The sequence below is a fragment of the Calypte anna genome, chromosome 4 (assembly GCF_003957555.1).
Source record: "Calypte anna isolate BGI_N300 chromosome 4, bCalAnn1_v1.p, whole genome shotgun sequence".
Taxonomy (NCBI): Eukaryota; Metazoa; Chordata; class Aves; order Apodiformes; family Trochilidae; genus Calypte; species Calypte anna.
In genome coordinates, this window is record NC_044247.1 from 4,782,418 (window position 1) to 4,810,239 (window position 27,822).

The 27,822-nt window shown below is 39.4% G+C and overlaps 1 protein-coding gene across 2 annotated transcripts; it reads left to right on the forward strand.

Annotated features, from left to right (window-relative positions):
- The first annotated feature begins 550 nt into the window (after window positions 1-550).
- Window positions 551-27,267, forward strand: WDR44 (WD repeat domain 44). Of its 2 annotated transcripts, XM_030448854.1 has the most exons (20): window positions 551-730; window positions 7,622-7,655; window positions 10,804-10,878; window positions 11,387-12,017; window positions 12,149-12,279; window positions 12,374-12,466; window positions 14,789-14,925; window positions 15,899-15,982; window positions 16,275-16,381; window positions 17,370-17,521; window positions 18,074-18,212; window positions 18,308-18,372; window positions 19,549-19,662; window positions 20,465-20,587; window positions 21,436-21,627; window positions 21,812-21,913; window positions 23,250-23,365; window positions 24,755-24,882; window positions 25,614-25,745; window positions 26,200-27,267. In XM_030448854.1, exons 1-20 carry the CDS (start codon window positions 654-656, stop codon window positions 26,292-26,294), a joined length of 2,727 nt encoding a protein of 908 aa, XP_030304714.1. In that variant the 5' UTR covers window positions 551-653; the 3' UTR covers window positions 26,295-27,267. The 2 variants fall into 2 exon arrangements, with proteins under 2 accessions (XP_030304714.1, XP_030304716.1); XM_030448856.1 differs by lacking the exon at window positions 7,622-7,655.
- The last annotated feature ends 555 nt before the right edge of the window (window positions 27,268-27,822 follow it).

A 27,822-nucleotide genomic window follows, 5' to 3' on the forward strand; every position in this document is an offset into this window, starting at 1 on the left:
ATTTACTGAACTCCACTTGCACACACCCAGAAAGGCCTCAGTCGGCGCCGTTTTGGTTGGGCAACCTCCTTTAGGAGAGCAAACAGCAGAGAAGCAGAAAAACGGGCAAAGTCCCGTAGAGCCCCGGCAGCCCCGGCCGCCACACCCACGCAGGAGGAACGCGTGGGGGGAACCCCAGCAGCGGGGCTGCCCCGTCACGCCCCACGCCCCACGCCCCCCACCCTTACCCCCAAACCATGACCGGGGGAGCTGGGAATGCCCTGGTTTCCCCCATTACCCCGCGCATCCTCCGCGCATCCCTCCGCGCACCCCTCCGCGGAACTCCCCGCACCCCTGCGCGTTCGCCCCGCAGCCACCGCCCGCCCCCGCGCGTCACGTGACCGAATACCGCCCCGCCCTTTGACGTCACAAACGGGGATGGGCGGGGCTGGCCGCAAGCCCTGGCCCCTCCCTTCCCGCCGTCGCTCGCGCTTCCGCCCCGGCAGGGGGCGGGTCGGCGCCGCTCTCGCGAGAGCTCCTCGCTCTTTCCTCCCCCCACCCCTTCTCCCCCCTCCCTCCCGTCCTACCCTGAGGGTGGCGGCTTGCCGCCCCAGCGCTTTGCTGCCTGCGGCTGGGCCCGGTTCGGCCCGGGCCCGGTTCGGCCCAGCGCTCTCATGGCCTCCGACAGCGACACTGAGGAGTTCTACGATGCGCCCGAGGACGTGCACCTGGCGGGCGCCTCCCCCGCGCCGTGAGTCCGGCCCGGCCGCTTCCCTTCCCTTCCCTTCCCTTCCCTTCCCTTCCCTTTCCTTCCCTTCCCTTTCCTTCCCTTCCCTTCCCTTCCCTTTCCTTTCCTTTCCTTTCCTTTCCTTTCCTTCCCTTCCCTTCCCTTCCCTTCCCTTCCCTTCCCTTCCCTTCCCTTCCCTTCCCTCAGCGCGGCCCTGAGTGTGAGGCGGCCGCCTACGGGCGTTGGGGGCTCTTGGGGGGGAGGAGGAGGGAATGGGGGTCCCGCTCCGAGCTCTGCGTTCCCCCCCGCCTGACCGCCCCGGGCTGTGCGGGCGTGGAGCGGGGTGTTCGGGCCGTGCTGGGAGCGGGCAGGGGGGGGGGTTGGTTTGGGCGAGTGTCAAGCCCGAAAGTCAGGAGGTTGGGAAGAAATAGAGCAGTTCTGGATGTACTTGCTAAGGCTTGTGGGCTCGGCGGTAGCCATTATCTTGATGAAATAACATCTGCCTGCCTTGGCCTGGCTATGTGTAGCTTTTAGAAGAGAGGCGTGGAGGTGGAATGGGGACCGACAGTAACATCTTCTGAGGAAAAAAGAAAAGAGAGAGCTTCCTCAGTAACAGTCTGACAGTTGTAAAACAACTTGTAGTCTGCTCCGTCATTTGTTTTTAGTCGTGTTGTTTTGATGTTTCTTGTATTTAGGCAGTATGAGGTTCTGTGTAGTGGAGTTTTAACAGCATTTTAGAATGTAGATTCCAAGCACTGTTACCCCAAAACTTAACTGTCACCATATTGCTGATCTTAGCCAAATATGCTCCCTCTTTTTAAAACTGTAAATTTCTCTTTCCAGTTGTGTGCTTAACAGGTTAAGGCTTGCATCAGTTCTGTATTACATGTAGTCTGGACCAGACCTCTCTATTATCTGGCCTTACAGGATGAGGTTTCATGTAGCTTGCTACATGAGCAATAAGATATGTATTGTCCATTTGAAGCTTTAATAATTGACTAAGGTCTGGTTTTAATCTTGTGTGTCAGTGGTCACTGGATGCCTAGAACAAAGGAGAGACCAGATCTCCTTACCCACACATCCTCTAGCAAAGCTTTTCTGAACTTCGCTTTTTACATAACCAGGTGAAAAAACGTGGCATACAGTTCTGCAAGATACAGTAAGCCAAATTAACAGCACTTTTGCTGAAATAAGGTTTTGTTCCAGCTGCTTACCTTGCTCTGGCACTAGTGAGTATCAATCTTCTGTTAAATTGCTTTTACTCAAAGTAATGAAAAACAGCTGAAAAACTGAACAGCTTTTGTTGTTAAAAAAGTAGAAGTTAAAACAGCTGCAACCTGGATGAGTGGGTTCAGGAAAAGGTGTGGGATTTGTGTGGCTGGAAGAGGGAACCAGATCTTTTGGTAGAAGTGTGCCATTAAATCTGGCCCAGTTGCACATCATACTTTTTATGTGATATAGATAATGCCATATCTCCTGACTTTGCAGATTTCCTCCACCTGTATCTAAGCAGAACTTGATAATACAAAATCACTCACAAGAAATTACAATGAAAGGTGTTTCTAATTTTTCTGTTGTTCTTCTGTAGCCTATAAGGATGAATAATTGACTCAAGTCAATAGAATTCTGTTAGCTTGAGTCAAGCAGTGAGCTGATCTCAGAGGGGTTAGTTTGCATTACAGATCCTAAATCTGTAACTCAGTCTGCTATTGAATCTATGCTAGCAATATAGAGAGTATTTCCTCTAAATAAGCTTTGTGTTTTCTTGAGAGAGAATTTCACATTTGCATTGGAGACTTTTTGGAAGCAGGCTTATAGACTGTCATTTTGAGACCTGTGTGTGTCTGGTGGTGTTTTGGGAGCCACAAAACCTTGTGGGAGGATGCATCTGGAAACAAGGGTGTATTGGACTTGCAGTTTGAGGCATTTGCTTGTGCACTCTGAGTTCTGATGATCAGAAAAAAACATTTGGAAGTCCTTTTAGTTGGCATATGCTATAGCCAGTTTTTATCAAAGCAGTATAGATATGTTTGCCCTCATTAAAAATGTGGGGTTTGTAGTTTCTCTCCCCCTATGATGAGTTCCGTGTGGGGAAGTTTAATAACTTCTGATATAGAAATTCTGAAAGTGGTGACAGCTGTTAATGTAAACTTGTGTACTTCTTTGCTATTTATTTAGTAATTGTCTTGTGATGTGGGAGAGTGGAATTTTCAAGCTGGATGCCAACTCCCATTCCTACTGTCAGTCAGTAGGTACTGTTGCTTAAGAGCATCTCTCAAGGGAAGCACCATTTCTGCATCCTCAAGTACATTTATAAGTGGTGCTCTTTAAGAATTAATTTACAAATATTACAGAACTTGTTACAAAATATTTCTGTCAGATGATAATGAACTGGCATAGCTCTCCTGGATTGATGACTTCCTTAAAGTGAAGTGTGTTTAAACCAGATGTTTGGAGGCTATTGTATCCTTTCTGGCCAGTGCTTCCCTTCTGTTGCAGATCTTGCCTTTTTACATGTAATGCTACTTCGACAGGATGTGTGGAGCAAGCCCATCTGTCAACCAGATCCCTGACAATGTCTCTTTATATAGGCAAATCTATAGACTCTATTCTGGACTCTGGAAAAAAGATCGAGGTGGCTTTGTGGGTTGGTCACAGCCACAGGAGTGGAGGGGGGAGAGGTAGTGTGATAGAAACTGCTTTTATATAAACTCTGTCACTCTGCTTTCAAAAGATTATAACCACAAAAGAGATTTAGAAGAAGACCTTCACATTTAGAGGCATGAGCTGTCCCATGAAAGAGGGTGTCAGTTTTGAGAGAGAGAAAATAAGAAGTGAGGCACACTTGTGTGGATGCAGGCATGTGACAGACGCTCTTACATTGTAGTTATAAGAAAAGTGATCCACCCACTCTGAAATCAAGAGCTGTCAAACCTTACAGTTTGAATGTCATATGCTTAGCAGTAAGGGGCAAGTTTGTTCCTGGTGTACTCATCCTAAACATTGTTTTGAGGAACCAAACAGAAGAGATGGGATTCAATGGGTGGGGTAGCTAAACATACTCTGGTAGATACATTTAAATTTTTCAATTCCAACTTCAGTAGTCTTTTTGAAATTCCTTCAGTGTTCTTCATGATTAATGTAGTTTTCTTCTCTGCAGGAAGATGGAGGACATGCTTAGTTGTACCTTGTTGACACAGGACATGTTTAGTACAATTTTTGTTGGTGTGTATTTTAACCAGCATGCAAAGCTGATCCTGGCAGCAAACAGATGGTGTGTGCAGTGTTAGTTATGTTGCTGTAGTAACTTCAGCACTGCAGACAATTTTCTGCATTCTGAGGTAGCTGAAGTTCTCCACGAGTTTTGCCAGGCAGCCCCAGCAGTGTATTACAGTAATGAATGAACCCTTGTGGTTCTGAAGGTGTGGACTGCCACAGGGGGTCCATCAAGGATAATTGAAGCTTCCAGGCCAGCCAGAGGTTAGAGGGAGGCAAACATCATGTGCCTCTCTACAAACCGAAGGACAGCAGTAAATCCAGTTAGCTGGTTACTCAATCCTGTATGTTCTGTGCAGTGTACTCCTATGATACTTACACTTTAAACCTCTTTTCATCTGCCTGTTTGCACACCTGCCTTGTAACAATATACATCCTCCAGGAAAGCAGGCAGTGTTGTTCTGGGATTTGTTCAAGGCCAGTCATTCACATAATTCTTTTGTTTTGTGGGGTTTTTTGGGGGTTTTTTGTATTTGGGTATATGTTTTGTTTGCTGTCACTTGACAAAAATGTGTTGAAAATGCAAAGCTTATTTCAAGTGGGTACTAGGCTGGAGTTACCTGGTAGTGGGAGTGGAAGCCTCCTACTCAGTATTTTGATTAATTTGACAGATAAATAAATAAATTTTAAAAAGTTTTACAGCAGTTTAGTTCACTTTCAAATTAATCAGACGTGTTTATGTTTGTGCAGGCAAAATGGGATTTTTCTTTTAATTTTGTTTAATCTGGGTAGATAACCTTGAACCCCTCCTTTCTTAAACAGATGTTACTGTGGTATCATGGAACAAAACTTGTTAGAAGCATTTCATGTGAAATGCAGTCTACAAGATCTATTGTTATAATTTTTTAATACTACCACTGACTAAACAGTCATACTTGACAACAGGTTTTAAGTTTTTGCCTTATGTTTTCTGTGGCATATCTCAGTCTTGATGTTCTGCTTGATAACCCTGTAAAGCTACAGACCTCTCAAAACAAAACTAAGATGGGATTTTATATATGTAGAATTTATCTTCATATAAATACTTTCAGACACTTTTCCCACTATATAATACTTCTTTTGAAGTGCAAGCATTTCAGATGCTGCATTCATAAAGCTAGTGGCCTTAAATTAAACTAGGGAGCAGAGAATGCTGGTAAATTGAGATGATTGGGAAGACCATCCCACAATATCCTGGCACTGTAAAAGACTTCAGTTTCTGAACTTTAAGTGTAATAGCCCATAGGCAGCAACTATCACAACTAGGAGAGTGACTTAACTGTAACAATATTTACAAATATGTAGCTGAGATAATCTCATACACAACTAAACTTATTTAATTATATTATAAATTGATCTGAAAGTGGTGTAATTGCCAAACACTTTAAAAACTTTTGCAACTTTTTGAAAACATGTAATTTCAAGGCTGAAGCTTCACCTTAACATGGATGTGTGCTGCATCAGTCCATCAGCACTGTGTTGTATCCTATACCTGCAATCTCTGTTACTGTTATCACCAGTTTTTTCACCAAAGGAAAGCATGAGAGTGGGAAATAACATTTGTTTACTTTGAGTGCAGATTTTCAACAAAACTAAAAAGGTAAAGAAGCCTGAAAGGGTAGAATCTTTTGAACCTCATCTTTTGTTTTACCAGTGGAGGAAGAATTTGCCTGAATTAGCTGAATGCTAATTTGTGACAATGGTGATGTCACAACAGAAAACTGAAGTATCTGTTTGCAGATGTTGGATTTGCATTTTATTTAGGTTGTAAAGTTTCAGCAGTGCCTTGTACAATAGGACCCTACACCTTGCTGAAGCCTGAGCATGTGTTGTGATTATAAACATTTTTCATTGTTCATCTTGTGGACTTGATGAACTGAGCACAGACCTTATGAGGAGAGGCTGAGAGAGCTGGGGTTGTTCAGCCTAAAGAAGAGGAGGCTCAGGGGAGACCTCATCGCTCTCTACAACTCCCTGAAAGGAGGTTGGAGCCAGGTGGTGGTTGGTCTCTTTTGCCAGACGACTTTCAACAAGACAAGAGGGAACGGTCTTAAGTTGTGCCAGGGGATGTTTAGGTTGGAGATTAGAAAGAACTTCTTTACTGAGAGAGTGATCCGGCATTGGAATGGGCTGCCCAGGGAAGTAGTGGATTCTCCATGTCTGGAGATATTTAAAAAGAGACTGGATGTGGCACTCAGTGCCATGGTCTAGCAACCGCAACGGTGGTTCAAGGGTTGGACTTGATGATCTCTGAGGTCCCTTCCAACCCAACCAATTCTATGATTCTATGACACGTGTTTCTGTCCCTATTTCTAGGGAAATCCAAGAGTTGATAGTGGAACTGAAAATGTTTCAGTAATCAGAAATTCAGCACAGGCTATGGCTTTTCACAGTGGTATACTTTGGAAGACAGGGTTTTTTTTGTCAAAATACTAATTTTTGCCTTTTTTTAAAAAAAAAAAAAAAAGAGAGAAGAAGCACAAAAAACCCAACATCCAAAAGCAAAAAAACAAACCCAAACACTGAAATTCATAAGTGAAATGGAATTAGTTTTCTTTTTCAGAAAGTATTGTCCCTTGAAACATTATTTTTGAGAAAGGAGAAGCAAATTAGACTGAGATCTCTACATTTTTCTGTATTGCAAGATGATACTCAAAGTTGTTGAGTGTCTATGACCTTAGTAGCTGGCTGGGGTGCTTGTACAGTGCAGGCTGTAGTTCATTAGGTAGTAAGCTTTTAAGGAAGTATTCTCTAACTTGATCTCTGCTTGTGGCTGAGAATCATAGAAGAGCCCAGTTTGGAATAGACCTTGAAGGATCATCCAGTCCAGGCTTTCAACATATTTTCATTTGAGCAAGATCTTGTACTCAGAGTAGGCAGTGGGACTCAGTATTTATATATCTTCTAGAATTCTGAAGGTCTTACAGAAAATGTTTGTTCAGGCTATAGGAGGAGTTGATGTTTCACTAATTGGATTGAGTGGTGACCTGAGAGAAGTAATTATTTGATACTATTCCCCTGAAATACCTTGTTCTTTGATTTAATTAGTGAAGTAAGAGGTTATGCATGAGTAGTTGCTAATGCAGTTCCACTGTTTCAGGGTATGCATTTTGGAAAGCAGTGTAAAATTAGTTCCCTTCTGTTATCATCTAAATACTTCTACCAAGTGTCTTGACTAGAAACAAGACCTTACATTTACTGGTGAGGCTGAAGGACAGAATGGCTACAATAGTGTTGAGTCTCCAGATGGCAGTTCAGACACTTGATTTGCAAGCATTTCTGCTGAGAGTTTTGGTTTCTTTAATGTCCATCATGTGCTCCCTGCACATGCTAATTTTAAATACTCTGTCACACAAAATTTTAAAAATCTCTACGTGGAATAACATCAGTTTATTAAGAAGAGGTGGTAGAAAGAGGATTCTTAGAAGATTGTGCTGAGAAACTTTCAGGGGTTGTGAAGCTGTGGATCTGTGTGCATTATAGACAGTTGTGCACTTAACTATTTGGAGCCTTTTATGTAAATCCACTTTACTGCTGGTCTAAAGTATCAAATACACACTCACTGTAAAGGAAGACTGTATTATAGGCTCTTTAATATGAAGCTTACTGTCAAGAGATTTTTCTTCTTGGAGCTCTACTTAAGTCTGTTTTCTCTAACAGGTCACCAATGAAAGCTGGGTCCCATGTGTTAAAGGTAAGTTTCTTCTTCAAATCAATCAGATGCTTGTTGATGAACACAATGTTGAGGGTTTCTACCTGAAGTACTAAATCTGCCACAGACAGTAAATTATAGACTCCCCTTGTTGAAGATAGCAATTTTTGTGCTTATTTCTCTCCAGTTTTACTCTTATTTGGGTATGTTAACATGTCTTGAAGCTAATTTTATTCCAAGATATATATATGCAACTTAATTGAGTTCTACCTAATTACCATACTACCCTCTATCAAGTGATTGAGTGGTAAGCAAGTCTCTGTACCACTTGGTGTTTGGTCTTGAATTTATTAAAAATTGTTGACTTTGTCCTCTTCTGTCTTCAAAACTAAAAAAAAAATCTTAGTGTTTGCAATGCAAAAGCCTCCCCTCTAGGTTATGTGAAGATAAAACACTATATTTAGCTTAATGAGACATCATTGCCACTTCCCACACAAGTAATTGGTATGCTGCATCTGTGCATAGTGACAATACAGCTGAATCTGGCACACATTTAGGAAGTGAGCATTTAGAACCTTGTACACGTTACACTCAGTTCCTGGTCTCTTAAGGGCCAGAGGTGATGCTGTGTGTGTAACACTTACACAGAGTAAAGAAGGCTTGTTATTTTGTCCCAAAAGTGTTTGGAAAGCAAAGTGTTTCTGATTTCTCAAACTCTGCTTTGAATCTCTATTCTCCTTACAATGATACCCTATCTTGTGCTATGTCTTATGGAACAGAGACTTTATCTCCTATTTTTTGTTCTGTTTAATGTCCCTTTAGTGATGAATTACTTCGTGTGTGAGCCTTTCAAGAAATATCACTGTCATTCTGTCTAAATTCAGTACAATCAACTTAAACTAATGTCTTGTTGGCTGAATTGTTAGCTATGAAGTTCTGTATGGTGCCTGTAGGTTTTTTTCTTTTTTAAGTATCTGTATAAACCACTTGTACAAGGCTATGTTTTTGAAGGTGAAAAAAGTATTTGCTTCTCTACATGGTACCATATCCTTTGGGTGAATGTGTGACTAATGGTATAGTTTGTCTTGGAATGAGTAAGAAGTATTTTATAAGCCCAGATAACAGCAGTGGGAGTTTAATGTCAATAAAACTGTAAATTAATATAATGGACTTCTGTAGTCATTGATTACACCTAAGTATTTAAGTCATCATACCTTTGAAGATACATTTTAGGGATAAAACAAAATATAATTTCAATTTAGATTAAAAAAACTTGGTGGAAGGAGGAGAAGGGAACAGAAAGGGAGGAAGAATTTTTTCTGTAATTGTAGCTGTGTTGGCATGATGTGCCATTTCTTGAGGTCAGAACTCTCAAAAAAAGACATGTCCACAGGAGTTGTTTGGTTTTTGAAGGTACATTATGCTGGTATGGTATTGAGTTTCCGTTTAAGGTGCTAAGGGTCTAAAAAAGCCTAAGGAGTAATTTCTAGGTAGCTGTACTAGACAATCACTGCAAATCTTGTCAAGGTCCAAAAAAATATGGGAAGGTCTTTTAAAGAGAGATTAGGTATCTCATACATTTCCAGAACTGCATAGGAGAAATTAAATTAATAGCCTAACAAAGTTTATTGACAGCCTTTGAGGCCTTAATGTTGTTGGGGAGACATTTAAGGGCTGCTGACATCAGCAGAAGAGTTTTGTATCTGCAGACAGGAAGGAGTATAACAGCAGTGTTATATCTGAACTCAGGGAATCAGTTGAGATGTTTATTTATTTAAGAGTTTTAAGTGTAGGAATTTAATTCTTTGAGCCCATTTTGGGTTTCTCTATTAGACAAATACAGGCTTTTATCTGTAGCTTTGGTCACCAAATAGATGGTGCAGGATGATAAGGCAGTGGAGCAGATTGCACAGCGCTGATGTGCAGTCCCCATCCTTGCATATAGTCAAAACCTGACTGGACACATCTTTGAGCAACTTGTTGGCTTTGCTTTGAGGACTACAGAATCTGCAAGTAAAGTAGGCTTTTGAGTAAAGCAATATCCTTCTATGGTATAAACTTGCTTTTCTGAACTGAATTTTTTCCAGGAATTCATGAACTATGTTCAGCTCACAACTAGAGTATTTTCAGTCCATTTTTAAGACAGGATTTTTATAGAATAAACATGCTTAACATGCCAAAAGTATAATCTTATTTTTAAATACGTGGGGCTGCTTATCTTAGGTATGATTAATTATTTTTTTTTTATTAAATGAGACAAAATGTTACAAAGATTTACTACATTATTTTGGCATACAAGGCCACTTCTACTGAATTGCTTTTATTAATTTTTGGTAGGATATGCTGAAGTGCTGATGCCATTTGCACATCTCTCATCTTGTTAACCTGCAAGATGAGTTCACATCAGCAGTGTAATATCCTAGTAGTGTTCTTTGTGCATTTATAAAAAATAGTGTATTCAGTTTTGAGTAGTCATGCAGTCTCAAGATCATGTTTCAAATGCTCTGAAAATTTTCTTGGTTTTTTGCTTAAATACAGTAATTTCATTTGTTCTGCAGTACTTCTGAATTTCAGAAGGATCTTGCATGAAGATGACTGATGGCAAAAATAGACAATGTGCATTAGGTGTAAGTTAAAGAATGTAAGATTTCCTGTCAGAACCTCAAAGGCGTATTTGTAACCACTTGAAAGATACACCTGACTTAACTTGGAAGTTTCTAGAAAAATTTCTGTTATGCACTGTGATAATACATGTATCCTTTCCACAAGTTGATAAAGAAAACAAATACTTTAATACAGATTTTTGTTGCTACAGATACTTAAATATGTTTCTCTAACCTTCGTGCTACCTTCAATTTTATTTTAGTTGAAGATGAAACCACTTAAGATGGCTGCATTTTTTTTTTTAACAGAATCATAGAATGCCAGGTTGGAAGGCACCTCAGGGATCATCTGGACCAAACTTTAGTGTGCAGGCTTTCCCTGTGTGTGTGGTGGTGTGAAATACTCCTCAAGTGTGCTGTGCATTACTGTTTAGACATCTATCTGGCAACAGTAGTATGTGAAAATGTAGAATTCTTTTTGTCCTTTATTCTATGGACAATTTGGTGGAGCTATAATTTTATTAGGTCATCTTACTGAGGGGCTTCCTACCATCATCTTATGGTATCTGCTGGTTTTTTTTCCATAGCATATGGACAACAAGGAACACATAGCTGGAAATGAAACCTTTGTACAAGAAACGAAACAAGATGACTCAAAAGAGGTTAGTGAAATATTGCTTTGCACTTCTAGCATCACAATAGAAAAACTTAGATTTTGGTTTGGGTTTTTTGTGTGTGTGTTTGTTTGTTTTAATAACCAGTCTTCATCCTGAAACTAACCTAGTTTGGAATTTGTCATTACTGTTAATAAGAGTGTCCATCTCAAGGCAAATGTGAAACTAAGCATTCTAAAAACATCTGCAGGATTCACCAGTGTTGAACTATTTGTGTAGATTACAGGATTGTATTTAGCAGAACTCTGAAGAATGAACAGAGCTTGTTTCATAACTTTGTCTCAGATTGTATTAAAGATGAGTGGAAATTAGTTGCTTTGTTTTATTTTTCTGTTATGCCTATTTCTGCACCTAGGTCTCCAGAAATTTTAAAGAAAATGTATTCTGTAGCCAAAGTGACTCTTAAATGTAAGAGTCCTTGGGGATGTTGTACAGACTGATTGGTAAGTGTACCCTAGAAATGCCTATTTAATAGTAGAATGGTTTTGGTTTTTAGATTATTGACAGTATTATAGAAGAAAGCCAGAAAGCACAACAACTAGATGATGATTCTTTAGCTTCTAGAGGAGAAGGACTGACTGTTTCAACTTCAGATGCCAGTTCTTGGATTTCTGGAGCAGGTATTATTAGTAGCATTCCAGAAGTATTAGCTGCTAAAATATCATTACAAGAAGACCCTGGTGAAGCAGTGTATCAGAGTGTGTGTAAGGACATTGAATTTGAGGCAGGGAAGCCTTTGTTTACTCCTGAGCAACAGGAAACTCATAAGCTAACACAAGTAACAAATGCAACTGACCTTACAATGAATGAAACTGAAGCACAACAAGAAACGTCAAAAAATGAGGACAACACAGACAAGAAAGAGGCAAATCCTTTAGAGCAAGTGGCTTCAGAAGTATCTACCAAAGAGCTTTCTACAGCAGAAGAAATGCCTCCAGCAAAGCCACCAAGGCAGCTTACTGTAGAACCTGATATAGTTGCTAGCACAAAGAAGCCTGTCCCAGCACGGCCACCACCTCCAACAAATGTTCCTCCTCCAAGACCACCTCCACCTGCACGGCCAGCTCCACCACCACGCAAGAAGAAGAGTGAACTGGATTTTGAAATGCAAAAGCCTGCTTTAGAAGGTAAGTATTCTGTTTTGGATGGCTTTAGTTACCTATGTGGTTACTGTTTTTGTGTTTAGAGTGAAGAATCATTTAGTAGACTGTCCATGGCAAGTGTTGAACTCTTCTTTTTCCCATGAATCTCTTTTCAGTTTCTCCTGAGAACTTCATAGCTGGTGGTCTCCTAACTCCAAGTACAGTGACAGAAGGCATGCCCAAAGATTCCCAGCCTTCTTTGGATTTGGCAAGTGCAACTAGTGGAGATAAAGTAGTCACTGCACAGGTATCAGGAAAATATTTTAAGCTTAATAACTGTAACATTTTCTATCAATTTAGTATTACACTAGAGATAATGTGTTCTGTCCCCATAATTTCAGGAAAATGGGAAAGGAGATGATGGCCAAACAGCAAATGAAGTACTTGGACCACAAAGACCAAGGTCTAATTCTGGAAGAGAACTTACTGATGAGGTATTAATGACTGTAGTACATAGTGCATTCTTGTGGTTGCTTTTCTGGCCTGTCAAACAAATTGGAGTAATCACATGTCACTCTGTGCTCTGAACCACTCCATGCTGGGACAGGGGAGGCAAAGAGGAGTGGTGGCATGCTGGCTTTGCCCACGGGAGCACTTTGTGGTCCCTGAGTCATATCATAGAATCATAGAATAGGCTGGGTTGGAAGGGACCTCAGAGATCATCGAGTCCAACCCTTGATCAGCTACCGCCACAGTCACTAGACCATGGCACTGAGTGCCATATCGAGTCGCTTTTTAAATGTCTCCAGGGACGAAGAGTCCACCACCTCCCCAGGCAGTCCGTTCCAATGTCTGATCACCCTTTCTGTGAAAAAATTCTTTCTAATAGCCAATCTGAACTTCCCCCGGCACAATTTAAGACCATGCCCTCTTGTCTTATTGAGAGTTGCCTGGGAAAAGAGACCAACCCCTGCCTGGCTCCATCCTCCTTTCAGGTAGTTGTAGAGAGCAATGAGGTCTCCCCTGAGCCTCCTCTTCCTCAGGCTGAACAGCCCCAGCTCCCTCAGCCTCTCCTCATAGGATCTGTGTTCGAGTCCCTTCACCAGCTTGGTTGCCCTCCTTTGGACCTGTTCAAGGACCTCAATATCCTTCTTGAACTGAGGGGCCCAAAACTGAACACAGTACTCAAGGTGTGGCCTTACCAGGGCTGAGTATAGGGGCAGAATCACTTCCTTGGACCTGCTGGTGACGCTGTTTCTGATACATGCCAGGATGCCATTGGCCTTCTTGGCCACCTGGGCACACTGCTGGCTCATGTTCAGCTTCCTGTCAATCCAGACTCCCAGGTCCCTTTCTGCCTGGCTGCTCTCCAACCACTCTGTCCCCAGCTTGTAGCGCTGCATAGGGTTGTTGTGGCCAAAGTGGAGGACCCGGCACTTGGCCTTGTTGAAGCTCATCCCATTGGAGTCAGCCCATCTCTCCAGTCTGTCCAGGTCCCTCTGCAGAGCCCTCCTGCCTTCCAGCTGATCAACACTTCTCCCCAGCTTGGTGTCATCGGCAAACTTGCTGATGATGGACTCAATCCCCTCATCCAAGTCATCAATGAAGATATTGAACAGTCCTGAACAGGACTGATCCCTGGGGGACACCGCTGGTGACCGGCCGCCAACTGGAAGCAGCCCCATTCAGCACCACTCTCTGGGCCCGGCCCTCCAGCCAGTTCCTAACCCAGTGCAGAGTACGCTTGTCCAAGCTGTGGGCAGCCAGCTTTCTCAGGAGGATGCTGTGGGAGACGGTGTCGAAGGCCTTGCTGAAGTCCAGATAGACCACATCCACAGCCTTCCCCTCATCCACCAGGCGGGTCACCTGATCATAAAAGGAGATCAGGTTGGTCAGACAGGACCTGCCCTTCCTAAACCCATGCTGGCTGGGTCTGATCCCCTGTCCATCCTGCAGGTGCTGTGTGATTGCCCCCAGGATGATCTGCTCCATAACCCTGCCAGGCACTGAGGTCAATATGTAGTATTAGTGTTTGAATGTGTCAGCTGTAATAGATCTGAAAAGCTGTGAGTTCATGTTTGCAGCTTGCACACATTTTACAACATTTCAGTGTGAGGGAACACCAGCAAACTTGGTGTTTTGTTGTGTGTCTGAAAGGGGAAGGAGTCGCTAGGAAAATCATTCACTGATTGCTATTAGGAAATAGTTTGTTCACTTAATGACTTCCATTAATTATAATGATGTTATTGAGCTGCTTCCAGTTTTTGTTTGAATCTATATGTGTAGAGCTTTTTTTGCTACTGCTGAACAGATGCAAGATCATGAACAGATCATGAGATGCTCCAAAAAACATTTTTCATTTGTGTAATACTAGGTAGGCCTAAATGTTTTTTCTTTGTTGTTAAGAGTTGTCTTTGACTAAATCTAGGCTACAGCTCTTAGAATAGCTGAAAGGGAGAAGGCTTCAAAGTCTTTTAAGTACATCATACTTAATACTTAATACCTCATACATCATACATATTAGCATGGCAGGTGTCAGCCAGTGCTGATGTCTATACAGCTGAATTTCTGATTTAGGAAGCTGAAGCTTGTGATGACATTGTATTTCTTCATCTGTGTATAGTGGTTGATGATAATTGTGGTAATTCTCTAAAGGCAATTGTAATTTAAACTCAGCCTTTGTGAAGTAAATATCTAGTGAGCTACAGAATTTTCCATTAATGTAAATAATCTATGAGATCGGGTGGTTTATATTTTGCCCTACGTTTTGGAGTCTAATCAGATTATCTTGATGTCACATCTTATTTTTTCCACAGGAAATTCTAGCAAGTGTAATGATAAAAAACCTTGATACAGGTGAAGAAATACCCCTGAGTTTGGCAGAGGAAAAGTTGCCAACGGGCATTAATCCCCTAACTTTGCATATTATGAGGAGAACGAAAGAATATGTCAGGTATGAATAATAGTAACTTTCAGGTCTTTCCAATACTGTTTCTGTCATGGTTTTTCATACAGTGAGGCAGCTCTTAGGCAAGAAAAGTCTCAGTCCATCAGTCTCTGATTAATTTGAGTGCTAACTCCCAGTTCTCTAGGAACAAGGTTGTCTATTAAATTGTTTTAACTACGTTGATGATAGTGCTGGAACTTGACAGGATGTCCCTGAAAACTGAACTGCAATTAGTACTTGATGTGTTAAATATTGTTGTTTCTATACTGAATTAAACACCGTTGAGGGTGAAGTACTGTGTATTGCTCAGGCTATCACTTCCTGTAGCCTTTTCAGTGGTCAGTTTGCTCTGGTGCTCTGAACGTTTCTGGTCATCAGTGTAGCTGACTATTTTGAGGATTTCCTGTCTCTAGCAGAGCTTTACACCCTTTTAATGTTTAAAATTGGATCTGTCTGTAGAGTTTGAAAGAAAAGTAAAGTTTCTTAATGATCAGGAAGCTGTGGCAGTCTAGATTTTTTTTTTCAAAGACCTAGATTTATGTGAATTATATATCAGATAACTTCAGGTTTTTTGCATTGCTGGATTGTCATTAAAAGCTCTCTACCATAGGGCTGTACTCTTCTGTGTACAAACTTCTATTTCATAATTCACCAGTATTTGTTTGATCTGTGGAAAGCAAGGTATGAATAAGGTGGCATATTACAAATTCCTAGATGTAATGTATTTTGTCTGCTCTTAGCTTTGAAAGTGTCACAATAAGCTTAAAGTTTATTTCTCTGGCATTTAGAGCATATATACAGCTTCAATATCAAGATGCCTAAGAATTGAAAGAACTGATTTATTGCTTGGTTGACATCACATCCATGTATTTCTGACATATTAGATGAAGGAATGGATGGATCCTGAAATGTAGATCCTACTTTACTTATCTCATTCGTTAATGATTATGAATTAAACAATTACTTCTGTATTTCCTAGTAATGATGCAGCACAGTCTGATGATGAAGACAAAATGCAGACACAGCAAACGGATTTTGATGGAGGGAGGTTAAAACAAAAAACGTAAGATGCTGTTTCTTGTCCTTACAAAGAAAAGGCAGGTTTTGTTTTTCTACACTGAAGTCTTCCTTCTGACTTCTGAACAAGTTAACCTTTCAAGTACAAGTGAATTTACATAAGCCCATTGCTCTGCAGGTAAAGTGAAGATTACATGACTGCTGGCAAATGAAATGCTTATTTTATGAAGCATTAATGGAGAGATAATATTGCATTTCAGATAAAAACTATTGATTCATAATAACAAAGAATGAGAATTTGCCAGTGTTGTGTTGAAAAAGTGCCCTTGCTTTTTAAGGACCCAGCTGAAAAAGTTCCTTGGCAAATCTGTAAAGAGAGCAAAGCACCTTGCTGAAGAATACAGCGAACGTGCTGTAAATAAAGTTAAGAGTGTTCGAGATGAAGGTCAGTGACACTGACTTTTTATATTTATTTTTTTTAAATAGGGTAGTCTGTTTTTCCTTGGGCTTCTAGGAATCAAAGCTGTCTGAGGGACAATATACTGCTGCTTACTACCCCTATACAGTTGATGTGGCTTTTTAGAGTTAAAGTTTGTGGCTTGGTTGGCATTCCAAAACTAGTGGGCTACAAGGGTGAATTCTTGTAAAGTAGTACTTGAGACCTTTTCAGCTATACCAGTTGAATGCTATTTTTCTGTTGCACTGTTAGAAAGCTGCCTAGGTATCAAAATATACATTTTTTTGAAAGTCATTCCAGCAAAGGTAGAAGTGTGGGTTGTCTTCGTGACTTGAAAAAAGTGAAATTGTTTCCTGACAACCAGTACCACCATTAGAATTCTCATATAGCTTAAGCTGCTGTTAGATTTCCCTCCTACAGCTGCATTATGCCCTCCTGTGCTGTACTATGTACTGTTCATCAGTGTTTCTTCTAGACAGACATCAAATACTGCAGTAAGACAGTCTAACCACAACCTGAAATAAGTGCCATATAACTGTTGCACTTCATCATCTCATCTTGCCACTGGCTGTTTGCCCCAGCTCTTTTGCAGTTCTGCTTCCTGGGCAAATCACCAGCCCATTTCAGTGTTTTAAGTCAGAGGAAGCCAATACAATACAAGAGAATTTTCAGCATGCATGAAACTGACAGCAATCCCTTGGTGCAGGATCTGTGGAATGCAAGAACTGGTGCAAAGAGCAGAACAAAAATAACAGTAGTTCTTATTCTGAGTGGATTCACTGCAGACTGGAAAAAGCTTAGATGTATTTTTAACCACTGATGCAGCAGTATTCCTGTTTTGGTTTAAGATCTTAGTATTTCTTACACAAATTTGCCAAATCAAGACTAATTTGCTCCTGGAAAGTACCAGGAAATGTTTACTAAGAGATAAAATGTGTGCTGTGATACATACTGTAGAAATTTGTGTTCCTTTTAGTCTTCCACACAGATCAAGATGATCCCTCTTCCAGTGATGATGAAGGAATGCCATATACAAGACCAGTTAAGTTCAAAGCAGCACATGGCTTCAAGGGGCCTTACAATTTTGAACAAATTAAAGTTGTTCAGGATCTCAGTGGAGAGCATATGGTAAGTCTCTCAAATCTCATCTATTGACTCTTTGGACTTTGCAATGGAGAAGGAGTAGTTGTCTTCATGGGCCTTGCAAAATCCTCATGTAAGGATTAACAAATATTTGTAATACTCAGCTTGATTGCCAGAACTGATGTTACCAAACCCAATTTCTATGTTAACAAAGACAAAAGTGTGAGTACAACTTATGCTAACTTCATGTGCAGCTACAAATACTGGTTTTACAAATCAAACATAGGGATAAAAGTCACTCAGAACCCTGGCTTGCTGACAGTTATTAACCACACCAATTTTATGTAGAATGCTCTGGTGGTGCTTAACTCCTCTCCTACAGCAATCTGCCCTGTGGGCTGTTTCTTCCAATCTGTTTCTGCAAGTAGATTGCACAATCCACCAATATTAACAATTGCTTCTCGGTGTTGTAACCTACAATTTATTTTACTTGTCTTCTCTATATCCTAAATATTGTCAGTTTACATTATAGAAAAGACTTGATGGTATGAAAAAAGACACTTCATCTAATAAGCAATGATCATCTTATTCTGACAGGGTGCTGTTTGGACGATGAAATTCTCTCACTGTGGTCGGTTACTTGCATCTGCAGGACAGGACAATGTAGTGAGAATTTGGGTTTTAAAGAATGCTTTTGACTATTTCAATAACATGCGGATGAAGTACAACACAGAAGGTATCTTGCTATGCATTGCTAGAGCCCTGAAACCCTAGAAATGCTACTTCTTTGGGAACTTCAAGCTGACCATGGTGTTTCTGCCTGTCTTGTAGGTCGTGTTTCTCCCTCCCCATCTCAGGAGAGTCTGAATTCTTCAAAGTCTGATACTGATGCAGGGGTATGTACACCTAGGTACCGGGAGGGGAAGAAGTGAGGTTGTTGTGTTGTTCTGTAATGCCACGTTTTCATTGTTACTTTATCCCAAAACATTCAAGAGTTCTTGACCTGTGTCTTTCAGGCATAGAAAAACTGTCTTAACAGTATTTGATTGCAGGTGTCTATTGATACCCCATGTGTATTGGATGCAAGCAAAAAAGTACATGACTTAGCTTAAGGTATTACAAAATCTCTGTAGCTTCACTGGGGCCTTGAGGCAGAGTAGATTTCTAGGTGAAATGCCAAGGGGGAAAAAGCTACATTGTTGAATTTCCTGTCTTGGTGCTTTGCCTCAGAGCATTACTTAATTTAACATCTGACTTCATGGTGTCCTTTCTGAGGAAGGTCAAACTCAGAAGCATAATAAAGCCTGATCTTTTTAAATTTTTCACATCTTAGAACAAAATAGAACATGACTGACCAACATATTGAGACACTCTTATTTGTAGAGTGCTCAGATACTTGGTAAACTTGCCATTGACATTATTTAAGAGAGATTTTTCTATTTATGGATTCACAACAGGTGACAAAATCTGTTGGGAAAAATCTGCAGAGATTTTAGCAGTAGTGTTAGATGTGCACTCACACTCTGTGTGTGGGGCAGAAATATTTCCTTCCCATAGGTAAGTGAATAGGCTTGCTTAACCAAACACCCCAGGGATGTTGTTTTTAATGCTTTTTTTTTTGTTGGAGAACTTTTGTATAGAAACTTTCAGAGGGTTTTATTTTGTACCCATTTATTCTGAGGGTATTTTATTAGGAAATTATGCTTGATAGGTTCTTGAAACATGGAAACTTTAGCTCACAGTTTGTTCTAAATTGGAATGCAGTTTTCAAGATTGATAAATTTTGTCCCAAAAGCTTATCTTTATATACTTAAATTGCTGTCAGTCTGATTCCATTGAGGTGAATGGATGTAAAATATAGAGCTTCTTAATTATGGAATTTCAGTATAATGTTTCAAAGCTTCAAAGGTTGTAGTTGAAATTTACTTATTACTGCTGTATTGTATATTTTAAAGTCATGAGAATTGGTCTTCAAATCCTTATTGGCCCTGTACTTTTTGTAAGCAGTAATTGCATTATTGTTAATTTTCCCAGCTAACATTTTGTAATGTTTCTGTGCACTTCTCTGGTAGATTTGCAGTGGAGTTGATGAAGACCCAGATGATAAAAACGCCCCATTTCGTCAACGACCATTTTGCAAATACAAAGGCCACACAGCAGATCTTCTTGATCTTTCCTGGTCTAAAGTAAGGCACCTCAGCTGAGACTCTGCAGTTCTCCTCTGTATTCATTGTTTTCTCAGTTGCAATTGGGACCATACATCTAAACAATATGGAACAATCATTGAAGTAAAGAGAAAAGATTTGTAGAGAGAACACTTATCCTAATTGTTTCTGCTAGAATAAAAAGAACAAACTTCTTGTGCCTCTCTAATTAAATGTTGTCTTAAAAAAATTTTAAAAATCAGGCTAGTAACAATTACAATTGTGTAGTTAATAGTGGTGAATTGTTTAGAGTGGGAGGAATTTCCATTGAGCTGTGTGATTTCTGATTTATGGTGTTCCTGCTTCCCTGGTCTTCAGTATGCCTCACTGGTTTTATGTAGTGTACAAATTCTTAGGTTGCTGAATTTATACATTCATCTTAAAATCAGAGTTAACTTGTGTTTAACTTTCATAATGTTTCACCTAAAGCTTGGAGTTAATTCTCCACACTGGAATACATCAGTAATTTTAAGAGGAAAGTGTGGGTGAAGGATCTGAGGGAGGAAGGACTCACCCCTTCTCTGAAGCCTGTTGTGCTTTCTTCTCTGAATAGTTCTACTACTTTCCAAATACATTTCTATTGAGATTCTTAGAAACTTTATGACTGGGCATCAGTGTATTGAGCTTAAAGAAAGCACCAATCAATAATAATAATGTGAATTTTAAAATGTGAGAAGATAAAATACTGAATAGCAACAGAGAAATTGGTAACTTTACCAATCAGATTGACTCTATTTTCAGTTACTTATGTATCAATTAATCATAGGATTCTCTTCTTTCACAGAATTATTTCTTGCTTTCTTCTTCTATGGACAAGACAGTCAGATTATGGCACATATCAAGAAGAGAATGTCTTTGCTGTTTTCAGCACATAGACTTTGTCACTGCTATAGCATTCCATCCAAGGGTAAGTGTAATTGCTTTCTTCTAGAGGCAGAATTTGAGATCACAAGGCCTCTTCCTTTACTTTCAATTGAAAATATAACTGAATAATAGCTTATGCACTTTAAAAATATCTTTATTAGATAAATATTTAGGAGCTTTAAGTGGTCATTAAACTTTACCAGAAGGGTCCATACAGTTTGACCATTTGTAAGCATGATTTGGAAGGTGAATTGTGTACTGTTTGTAGCACTGCAGATCATACACTTTTTAGTAACTTAGTGAAAAATCAGAATTTCCAGTGATGGAAGCTGTGATTAAATTAATGGAAAAATGATGAAATAGGACAGATGTCCAGAGACCACAGTCCTTGGGGATGTTTAAAACTCGACAGGTTATAACTCTCTACAGACTGAGCGATCTTCCTGAGACTGTCCCTACAATGACCAGGAAAGGTGGACCAGAAACCTTCAGAGATCCCTTCTAACCTGTCTTTTTTTTTTATCATTTCTAAAAAATAGTAATAAAGCTTCCTAATGTTAATAAAACTCAAAGTTTTACTTTCTTTCTAAAAGTAACTGTGGTAACAGCAGTAACTGTGAACAGTTCTCTAACTTGAGGTATACACACTGTGTGTGTGTGTGTGTGTGTGTGTGTGTAATCCTGTCAAAAATCTGTTAGAAATTGAACTCTGTTTAGCAGTAATTTTAACATTGTCTTATCAGCCTTTTTAAACATTATCATCAACTCTGATGTGAGCTCTTATTTGGAAGGTTCTGAAAAGAAGTTGTTTGGAAATGGGGCAGGAAGGTTTGAAGGAAATCAGGACCCTCTCATAGCACAAGCAGAGACTAATGTAGTTTGTCCTCTCAGGATGACAGGTACTTTTTAAGTGGTTCATTGGATGGGAAGCTCCGACTCTGGAATATTCCTGACAAAAAAGTGGCATTATGGAATGAAGTAGATGGGCAGACAAAATTGATCACAGCTGCCAACTTCTGTCAGAATGGCAAATATGCAGTCATAGGCACATATGATGGAAGATGCATCTTCTACGACACAGAGGTAAAAAGTTTTTGAGAGTATGGTTCATTTGGGGGTTTTTTAACATAAATAATAGATTTTAAAACTGTGCTTATTAAAAGCACATTTTTTTAATATCAAGAAACAAACCTATTAGAACTTAAAGCAAAGTACTTTAAAGTTTATACACAATTTTTTCAATTAGGATGCATTTTAATCTTTTCAGCACTTGAAGTACCACACGCAAATACACGTGCGTTCTACCAGAGGCCGAAATAGAGTGGGAAGAAAAATTACTGGCATTGAACCCTTGCCTGGAGAAAACAAGGTACTATCTTTCAGTGCAACTTTGGCTTAGTATTGACATCTCATATTTCTATCCAGTGCTTAACAAGTTTGTGTTAAGTCTTGTTTGAAGTCACTGACTTAAATAAGGTCTTTTAATGCTACTTAAATCAACACTGCTCTTTGCTGATAAAGACTGTGCAATATTTAATAGTGGTGAAACAGACTTTTTTTAAAAATTGCATTATGCTCCAATTAATGGATAGGTGAGAAGATGGTTACAGGTGGCTCTCAATTAATATTTTTTGGCATAACTGCCCTCTCTCAAGTTTAATATTAATTCAGCAATTTGCTTCATAAAGAAGCTGAAAAAATGCAGAAAGCTCAGAATCTGTTATTCAAGCAAGTGCACTCTGTTCTTCAGAATCAGTCCTTTTGGTTACCTTTAGTCTAAGCTGAAGCCTTGTGTTGAAAGGGTCAAATCTCATTAAGGCAAGAATGTTATTTTATACATAATATAGTCATAACCTAAATTTGGAATATTTCCCAAACATGTATTTAAAGGTGATACTGGGTCAACAGGTGGCTCTATTAGAGTAGTAAATCAGTGGTTGTTTTCACCTACATTGTATTCTTATCAAAGTCACAGAAATTACTTTATTTCAAAGACATGCATAAGATTCAGAGATCAATAATGCCATTGGGTTTGCATGAAGTGCTCTGGATTGGCAAGTTAGATGATGCAGTGAAACAGCTCAGCAGGAACTCTTGAAAACTAACAGGAAGTTCAGTAATCTAATGGTCTTTCAAGTCTTGTCACAAGTTTGTTGCATAAATGATGAGATAAGTAGAGGTCAGTATTTGCTATTCTGCTGGATCCTTTCCTAGTGCCTTGAGACCTCTTGCTAACCTCCAATCTGCTCCACTTCTAATGTACCATAAAAAGGCTCATCACCTCAGTACCCTTAGGCATTTTGACAACCCTTTCATAGACTTTTCTGTTTTATAAGTGTTTTTAAGATTCTAATTGAAAAATGTGAAAAGGAAGAAACTCAGATCAACCAAGAAAAGCTCAGTTTACTGTTTACTATTTACCAGTTTACTGTTACTTTGGAATATGTCCAGAAATTGCCCGACTGGTCTTTGGGCCCACATTTTACTTGAGTACAGATCAACTGTTCTGGTTCAGACCAGCAAGAATGATCTTGACAGTGAAGTTGTCTTCTTGACAGAAGATGAGAAAGAAAAAAATGACTTTACTGTTTCTTTGAGTCTATTCTTGATCTGTTTCACTTTTTTTATCAATTCTGTTCGAGTTCAACTCTGTTGCTCCTATGCTAATGGTTTCTACTTCTAAACTTCACTTTGTTTTTTTCTAGATACTAGTGACATCAAATGATTCCAGAATCAGATTGTATGACCTCAGAGATCTGTCTTTATCTATGAAATACAAAGGTTATGTCAACAGCAGCAGCCAAATCAAAGCCAGCTTTAGGTAAGAACAATATAACAGAAATGGAGCTGTTGGATTTGGGAAGTGCTCTGCCTCAAGTACAGAGGCTTTGGTTTAAACAATCACCTTGGTATGCAGCTGAGCCTTTGAAATGTCACTTGGCTCAGAATACCATCAAGAATGACAAAGCTGCCTACAAACAACTTCTATGGATGAGAAAATCCTTTCATGTTGACAGCATTATGCATGTCCATCCCTATTGCTCTAAATACTGTGCCAGAACTGATGGGGTTGGGACACTGCATCTTTTCTCCCCTCCATGACAGTGGTTTTATTTCATTAATTTTGTTAGGTATTGTTTAAGATGTGTTGGTCACTCAACTGTTGCCCAAGGTTGTTGGTCACTGCCTTTGTTTAATCACTGTCAGAAAACAGCCTGCAAATCTGAGTTGGAATTGGTTTTTTTCTCCTTTCTCTCTGCTGGCCTCAGATGCTTTTCTGAGTTTATTATTGTGACTGTCATGGAAATACTGGGGTTTAAGGTAGTAAAAAAGAGGGAGTAGTAGAAGAGGATTATTTGCTCTGTTCCCTCTGATCCTCAAAAAAGCCAAAGGGGAAAAACACTTGGGTGTGTTTAACCTGGATATTTGAGCAGAGGAGGGCAGCAGTACTTAAGGAATAATGCCAAGTTTAATCTTGGTAGTCAGCTGTTGGCCTTTGAAAGCACCTTTAAGGCTGACCCAGTATCTCACACAACAGCTGAGGCTGGAAAGGTCCTATGGAGCTCACCAGGTCATCTTGTCCAGTCCTTTCCCCCCAAAGTTAATTTCCCAAATTAAATCATCTGTACTTACAGGGCTGTAGCATAGGTGGCATTTAGATATGTAGCCTATTCATGCAGTAGGTAAATTAAAAGTAAATACTTGAGCTGGATTTGCAGGTAGTCACTGTTGGTGTGCCTTATCCAGTCATCTGCTTAAAATCTTGTTGAATGCCTTTCATCTTCACCTGTGTAGATGTATGTTTGGTTTTGGCCATGATTGTATTGTGAACAATTGTTACACAGTGTCAGGTGTTCACACAGATTCTAGACTCAAACAGATGCAAATTGTATTTAAAGATTATGCCATTTTTGTGTTGTTGAGTATAGCTGTTAGACTAACCCTCTTCTGTGCTGGAAGCTGCAGGAGAACAGCTTCTGTGCTATTCATGAGAAGTATTTTTTCTTCTGGAGGGAGAGCATCAGAAGCTTGCATGTGCATTTATTTAAGGACTAAGTCTTTTTCTCCGAGGTGCAGTCACTAAAATAAAGAATCAGTTTGAATTGTGAACTTTGCCTGATTGCACGTGTGAAGCTGCAGATCATCCAGAGAGGTAAACGTTGCTTGAACAGCTAAAAGAAGTAATGCTTTTCCTTCTTTGAATCTTTAGCCATGACTTTACCTACATTGTAAGTGGTTCAGAAGATAAATATGTTTATATTTGGAGTACATACCATGATTTGAGCAAGTTTACATCTGTAAGAAGAGACCGTAATGACTTCTGGGAAGGCATTAAAGGTAAAAATCAAATTTGTTCTACATCTTGTTTTTTTAAAACTCATCTGATTAAAAAAATTTAAAATTTTTATCTTCTAGTTTTTATTTGCTCAGTGGTGCTGTTTGTTTAGTTTGAGCAAATTATTAGCAAAATGCACTGCAACTGGTGAATTTTCAGTAAGTGGACTGTCAGAAAACCTTGTATACAGGGAATTCTCTACAGGTGAATGATTGGGATGGCAACAGACAGAGTAGCTAAGAGTTTGTCCAGCTTTGGTTAAAGATTCTGAATTATTATAATGTTTTGCTGGCAGAACTTTATTGTAAATGTGAAGTAATCAAAATAACTATCAATCCTTAGATCCTAAATGGAAAAAGGTGACTTTGAAAACAAATGCAAGCTCTTTTTTTTTATTTCATGTAAGGATTTGGAAAAAAAAAATCACAAAACCCCTCCAAAAAACAACAAAAATCACTTATCTCCTACATGCACACACAGAGATTTGTGAAAAGGCAGAACTGTATTTACATCAAGTGTGTTTTGGGCTCTTGGGAGTTTTAGGTACTTAGAGGAACTTACGAGATCCATAAGCATATAGAACATTGATAATTGCTCCTTGAACTATTTTACTTGATAGTAAAATACTCAATAGTACTGAGATTATTGAATATTTACTAAAATTTATCTGCTATTCTTGTAAAATTGCAATTCCTTGAAACAAGGTAATCAAACTTGGATTGTTTTTCTGAAGCACACAATGCCGTGGTCACATCTGCCATCTTTGCTCCCAACCCTGGTTTGATGGTGTCACTGGAAAATTCTGAAAAGCAAGAAGCTGAAACCAAGGAGGAAGATTCTGAAACATCAGATACCATACCCTCTGGTAGGTGCTTAAGATGAGCTCTGGTTGATAACTGTGGTAGCAAGAGAAAAAGATTAGGAAGAGTACTTTTAATTTGGGACAGGGGTTTATTGAGAAAAGTCCTTGTGGGGGCATGGATCCATATTCCTACCTTAGATGCTGAACAGCTTGGCAGCTGTTGCAATCTTAAAACCTGGGAGAATGTGAAGTGAAAGGCAGAGCTCTTGTCCTGTGTAGTTAGGAATATTATTCTTATGGTTGAGCTGTACCAGCATATAATGAAAAAATCCCTGTCTTAGAAATGCAGGTGCTTCTTTAAATATTGGCTAGATGAGAGTAATATGATAGACAAAGAAGGATGTCACATTGATAGATTATCTTTTAGTGAGAACTTGATTTTTACATATTTTAAATATATTTTATTTATATATTTTCTAATGAACTAACAGTTTATTTTCTTTATTTTGTTATTAAGGAGCTTTGAAGACAGATCACACAGAAGTGCTTTTATCAGCTGACTTTACTGGAGCAATCAAAGTCTTCATTAACAAAAAGAAATATGTATCTTAGTTGTTTTGCAACTGACAGCATAAAGCTGTGGTACTCTTGGATTAAAATTCCATAAATAATGTGGGCAGAAGCAAAGTGTCTAATAATGTTACAGGCTGATTTATTTTTAAATCTTTATTTTAAGGCTACTCAGCTACTGGATCCTTGGAAGGCACTGTCTCCCTATTAACACCTGGGCTTGTAGAATAGAAAGGAATGTGTAAGGATAAACCTGCCAGACATTAAACTCCAAACTTTCTAAGAACGGTTGTTTCTCAACATAATGGTGAACCTGTACAGGTTTCTGCACAAAAATGTATTCACTAATGTGTGTGCCTTTTGGTTATATGCACTAATTTGAACATATATCAAAAGGATTTTAGTGGCGTTTGTGGCCACTAGATGTCAGGAGTGGGGATGGGAAGGGTGGAGGGATGGCTGGAAAAAGACTGAACGATCTAGTTTGATTTTTGCACAAAATTCCATTTGAGAAAGATCTTGAATTTGTAGTAGCTGTTGTTCAGAATTTTAAGTTATGCAAGTTTTTGATGGGTCAGCAAATGTGTAGATGTTTTTATAAATTTCTCAAGTTTGGGACATGAACATTTTTTGTTGTCTTTTATTGTGGACTTCAGATTCCTTTCTTATATATAATTTTTTTTGCACACTGGAGCACAATACTGGGTAAAGAATTCTCTCATTCCTTGTTCATGGGCACCAGGATATACTCACCTTCCAGCTAAAATTAAGCTGCATTAGAAAGTTCTTATATTTTACAACTATGTAAAATAAACAGTTTACATTTTTTAAGCATTGTAGCTTAAAGTTTTAAGTTCTTGTTTGTCTAGTGCCACTGAATTTTGAAAGTCTTTGTAAATATTCATATAATACACCTATGAAGTAACATTCTGGGCACCATAACCCATGAAATGTTATTGATGGTCAAGTGTTTCAGAGAACAGATGTATCATTAAACTTGGTCACACACTTGGAATTTGTTGCTTCTTTTCTATTTTGATTCATAACTTTGTGTTTTGTCTAAGTAATTTTGACCTCTCTGGTTATTGATCTAGCATGCATTTGTTAACTTGAATTCTGCTTCTCCTGATCTTACCACTTTTTGATGACAGCTTTTTTCCTGAAGTAATGGGGAATGGACAGCAGTCCCTCCCAACTTGGTGTTGTCTGCAGATTTACTGAGGGTGCACGCAATCCCATCATCCAAATTATAGATACAGATATTAAACAGGTGTGGCCCCAGTAAGGAGTACTGGGGAGCACCACTTGTGACTGGGACAAGTGTTTGGTGTTGTCAAATGCAAGTAAAGAAGCTGTTTTGTAGAGTTTGAACACCATCACTTTGCTTGCAGGTACCTTCTCACTGGTGTCTTGGCACATGTGGCCTTCGTGTCTCTGGAACAAGAATTCCAGACTGGAGGAAAAGGCATTTTGACTTTGCATTGGTTTTTTGGGTGGATGCTGCTTTTTCACGTGTGCTGCTGTTTCATTCCTGCTGTCCTATTCCACTCACTTTCCCCATATTACAGTT